Source organism: Pimephales promelas, chromosome 3 (genome assembly GCF_988280905.1).
Source record: "Pimephales promelas chromosome 3, fPimPro1.hap1.1, whole genome shotgun sequence".
Lineage (NCBI taxonomy): Eukaryota > Metazoa > Chordata > Actinopteri > Cypriniformes > Leuciscidae > Pimephales > Pimephales promelas.
This window is the reverse complement of record NC_142771.1, coordinates 17956086-17961231: the sequence shown is the minus strand read 5'-3', so window position 1 is coordinate 17961231 and position 5146 is coordinate 17956086. Positions and strand designations below refer to the sequence as shown.

General features: G+C 35.9%; 1 protein-coding gene across 1 annotated transcript; it reads right to left on the bottom strand.

Annotated features, from left to right (window-relative positions):
- Positions 1–449: 449 nt before the first annotated feature.
- LOC148981997 (interferon alpha-6) lies at positions 450–2240 on the bottom strand. The gene is made up of 5 exons (XM_089127585.1): positions 2085–2240; positions 1576–1644; positions 1157–1300; positions 994–1068; positions 450–884 (listed from the first exon to the last, which is right to left on the bottom strand). Exons 1-5 carry the CDS (start codon positions 2196–2198, stop codon positions 786–788), a joined length of 501 nt encoding a protein of 166 aa, XP_088983711.1. The 5' UTR covers positions 2199–2240; the 3' UTR covers positions 450–785.
- Between the last annotated feature and the right edge of the window lie 2906 nt (positions 2241–5146).

Sequence of the window (5146 nt, the reverse complement as noted above, 5' to 3'; positions counted from 1 at the left end):
TCTTTTTACTTCAAAATAAAAACTATAGCCTATAACTTTTAATCCACAAATCTAAAAACATGAATGTGTCCACAAATCCCTCATTAATAAATGGACACAAAAACCGTTTATATCAAACATAATATAATGTCATAAATCATTATTTTCCAGAGAGACAATGTTGAACAATTAAGCTCAAAACAGTTTTGGCGGACTAAATCTCACAAATGTTGATATTCAGAGGAAATTGCCAAATTAAAAATAGCTAGGCTATTCATCAAAAGCCGAGATTAGATTTTGTGCAATCTTTGGTCAGGAGAAAAAAAAAATTAGGGTGTGGGACTGGGGAGCATCTTGTACTGAATAAGAGACAAGTGTATTTTTTTTTTTTTTTTTTGCATTTATTTTTAATGAACATTGGCGAAGTGACAGATTCCCACATCGTCTTATGTGGCAACACATTTCTTACAAAGACATTCATAAATTTAATTCAACATGTAAACAAAACATTCCTTCACAGCACATGCCCTGGATAAACAGTGCTTTACATAACAGCAGACAACAGTTTATTGCTCGATGTAGATCCTTTAGTGTAGATTAGTTGTTCTAATCTAATAAATAAATGCAGTGCCATTAAAGCCAGTTTGGACAATGGCATAATTAATATTAATCTGGAAATTCATTAATTCATGCATTCGTTCGTTCGAACTCGACTTCAATGAAAAGTGAAAAGTGCAAAAGAAAAACAATAAATATCATAAATAAATTACGGCCAACATTTAATTTACTAAATAGCTATCTATAGACTAATTTTGTCTCTTTTTATGTGCGGGCTTTCTGTTCAAGCGGCTCATGACGGACAAAATCTCATTGCGCCCAATCTCCCACGCGCAGCGGCTAAAGTTCTGGAGGAAAGAAAAGTCACTCATTAATCACAGATTTGAACTACGAAGGTACAAACACTTTCTAAACTTTCTCGTTATGGTATAGCGCGTTGTTTGCTGAATATCTCACCTGTTGTGTAAGAAATTGATCAAGCAAATTGAAGTCCTTGATCAGCGTCTCAAGTTCAGAGCTCATCGGCGGCACCTAGATATTAACGAGACATTGTATTACAATCCAGAATTGTGCAAAAATGTCGATGTTGAACTAATGCCAACTAATGCCTGTGACTTACGCTATTTGATATAGGCCTAGCTTGCCGGTAAAGGTGCTCCATTAGATTTTGAAATGCATCTTTATTCCAGTGACCATGAGTTATTTTCTTTTTGAAGAGCTCGAATGTAGAATTATATATTATCTTCAGTGCATGAATTCTTTCCTGGGCACAAGAAAAAGACAAAGCATTAATTATCAAACCATCAGGATGCTAAAAACAATAAGTGACTCCAACAGTGCTAAATATTTCTGGCGATCATCCTCGCTGCAGAGATTTATGATGACACACCTGAACCAGCAAATCAAGTTCTTTGGACTCATTAAAAAACACAGGGAGATGCATTTGACTGAGTGTGCAAATAAAACTCCGCAGGAAGGTATATCAGGATTTAACACTTCTGTGTACCTACTGTTTCTTGATATTTTGTCTAGCTATACCTTTTTGGGAACACTCGTGAACCGATCATGCGTGGCATTTAACACCTCTGCCTTGCATTCTTTTGGGCCCTTTGAGAGAGAGAGAGAGAGAGAGAGAGAGAGAGAGAGAGAGAGAGAGAGAGAGAGAGAGAGAGAGAGAGAGAGAGAGAGAGAGAGAGGGAGGGAGGGAGAGAGAGAGAGAGAGGTAACATTAAACCATAGGTATCATGAATTAATGAACCATCATATTACTTGATGATTTTAATAAGGTATTATGAGCTCCATATTAAAACAATACCCACTATACTGTTAAGTAGGCCTATTTGTTAACATAATGGTTAATATCTAATACACAAGTTGTAAACTATAAAACATCCATAAAATAAATGAGTACTGAACAACACTAGGCTATAATAAAGTAGGCCTAATTTTGTTTTCGTGATACATAGTGTGTATACATAGATACATAGATACTACATAAATACATAGATAGATAGGCTACATAGATACATATAATAAATTAGACTTACCAGTTCATGCAGATATTCGATTGTTTTAGACAAATCCCTTCTCTCCTGAATAAAGGATTCTGCAAATGGGTTCGGTAAAATGATAAGCCACATGAAACACAAAAAAGTTCTCATAATGGTTTTATATTGGCAGCAGTACAGTCCAGTGCTACAATTCAAACGATATGAATACTACGATATGGATACTAGTTCATGGCAAGACCTTGGCTATATAGTGTTCTCCAAAGAAAAAAACCCTAGTAATTTGCATTCCCTTGAGCAGGTGCAACGCGGGAAGCCCAGCGGTATTACAATTGGAAGTTTCAGAAGGAGAAAATGAAAGAATCACGTGATTCTCTTCATCGCAATGGGAGTTAATTTTCTCACCTTGAAAACGCAATGAGATGGATCTAGATCAGTTTACACATCATGAAAAGACAAGTAGCCTAAGTGTGATCTCACTCATCAGAAAAAAAAGAAAAAAAATCGGGAATTTCATAATCACTATTAGGCCTAGCTATGTAGGCTATTTAAAATTAAAATTAGGCTAATCCAAATTAGGATACTGTACATTATCAATATTCCTATATCTTCTGTTATTTCTTTCTTAGGTAAAATCTTGCGTTAGATCATTTTGTCAAAAAAGAGCATTTAAACTTTTTTTTTTTTTGCACTGTTACATTTTATTTATAAAAATAAGTTTATTTCAAATAAAAAAAGTAATGATAATCTCATGCACAAAGTGTGCAACATTATTTAAGATGCGTTCTTGATTAGGGTGACATCATCAAACCGTTTGTGTGAGGTGATGATGACACAATTCGGGCTTGTGGTAATCCCTCATTGTTACAGGGCATTGTTTACATACAGCATTTCACTTTCAGTTTCCATAGTGACGAGTCTGCGCTCTCCCTTAGAATTCCTTCAGCAATTCCATTGCCATGTTTGCATTATGACGCAAGCGATCATTCGTCAAAAACAAACGTTGATTGCAATTGGGTAAATTTCCATTTTTTTTCTTTTTATTATTCAAAGAATTATCAATGGATGTGAATCCTGGAACAAATATTGTGCAAATCACGCTGTGCCTCATGGACGACAAAGTACAAAATAATAAAAGGCTACTGCTTTGTACAGTGTACAAAGCAGTTAGCCTTTTGTACTATGTAGCCTGTTTACACGTGAAGACACACGGGTCACATAAAAAAAAAAGGAAAATGGAGGCCTACGTGTCTATTTCATTTCAATGGAAAAATAGTCAATAAACTAGGCAATAATAGGCTTTAACTATTCAACTATATCTCTCTTTCTTTTATCTGGCAATTCATTTCAAATTCAGTTATTACTGCGTTATTGCAAATCTCCGTCGGTAGAGGGCAGCGCAACATTGCTGTCGTGACAATTCAACAAGTCCGTGAAATTCGTAGCTTCACACAGTTTACATTTACATGCTCTCGAGAAACCGTTTTTGGGAAATAAATGTAGTTACATAACACCTATCTGTATCTATTTACCGTTTGTGTTGTTAACTGTCCTCTTATTGTATGCCTATTTGACAAATAAGAAACATGTTAAGCATAAAAGTTTCTGCCGTGGCACTGTTTGCCTGGTCTTTGTAGGCTACTTATGGCTAAATTATATATCATATAATGAGTAGGCCTTTTTGAGAAGTGAGAACTGCCTGAATTGCCAAATTGAATCTGACAGAGGGGCAAAACAATGAATGAGGGGGAAACATTTATAAAGATAGACTACTGGGACATGTTCACCTGATCAAGTGTTGCACACCACCTGCCTTTGTGATTGTGATTATGTCTCAGTATGTCTTAAGATCATAAGATAGCCTATGCACCATCCAAAAAACTCACACACTACCTGTCCTCTACTCCAGAGTGCATTTGGTGCAAGGACATGTGAATCCTCGCAGGAAATGAGATCGTTTGAGAAGAGGAAACTTCATGTGGCTGGCTTACTGAACAGGAAAGAGTGGGTTTCCTTCCAGGGGATGAGGAAGAGGGAGGACTGCCGGGAGAAAGAAAGGCAGACACATGAATGTTTCTAGGCCTTGCAGGGACAGTTTCAAAAATACCATTGATTACTATTTGAGCTTTTCTAACTTTTGTAAATGTTTTCTTTAAAATATGTTTATACTTTTATATGAATCAGTTTCGACAAAAATAATACATTTTATAACACATTTTGATAGAGACAATTATTTGTATCGTTCAAGTGATTTTATCACTTTAAAAAAATACATAAATAAACTGACCGCTTTCCCACAACACAAATTATATCATTATTATGACACAAATGACATCATAACGCACCCTCTGTCCAATCTGAATCCTGCCATATCAATCATTCATCACCCTTCCAAAACAGAGAGAGCTTACAGATGCCTAAAAACACTAACACTCAAAAATGCGTCATTATATATGTGAAATGTTTATGGTCACACAATAATTTGTTTGCCAAAAATGTACTTCTTGGAGTTGTTAATTCCAGGGAACAGAAAATGCCCCAACTACCTATGACTATCACATCGGTCTAGTACAAAAAAAGTGTCAGGGGGATGGTTCCACTATTAAATCAGGACAATTAAAAACACTCTGCCTGTGAATAATTTTGCTCATTTAATAAAAGTTGTGAAAATGTAAAATAATAGCAACAATGCTAAATGCACCATGTGTGACTGTGTTCACTAAATGTTGAGTACTAGGCTAACTAGAACATTGTTTTATGACCTAACTACAGCTGATTCATCTAAAAAACAAAACAATCCACCATTTTTATTCCAGGAGAGCACCACATTCCAAAAGCATGCTAAAATGGGACATCACTGAAAGTACAGAGTCCAAAGGCAACAGTAAATCTTAACATGCCCCACCCAGAAAACATACTTTTTTTACTACAGGGGTGGGGCATGTTGTCCTGCTTACACATCTGAGGGTGAGTATCAACCTCTAAATGTTCAGTGTGAGATTTCTTAGTATTTATATTTAGTGGTCGTTCCATTTTATCCAGCCTAAATGTGATCAGAGGTTGTGCAAACTGGAAGGGAGGGAAGAAACCACCAGAGCCCA

What these genes read in the sequence shown, in the direction of transcription:
- LOC148981997 (XM_089127585.1), bottom strand. Translation starts at nt 2,198, where the DNA reads ATGAGAACTTTTTTGTGTTTCATGTGGCTTATCATTTTACCGAACCCA. An exon ending in TCACGAGTGTTCCCAAAAAG is followed by an intron (nt 1,301 to 1,575) that starts GTATAGCTAGAC and finishes TCTTGTGCCCAG; the next exon opens with GAAAGAATTCATGCACTGAA. An exon ending in ATCAATTTCTTACACAACAG is followed by an intron (nt 885 to 993) that starts GTGAGATATTCA and finishes TCTTTCCTCCAG; the next exon opens with AACTTTAGCCGCTGCGCGTG.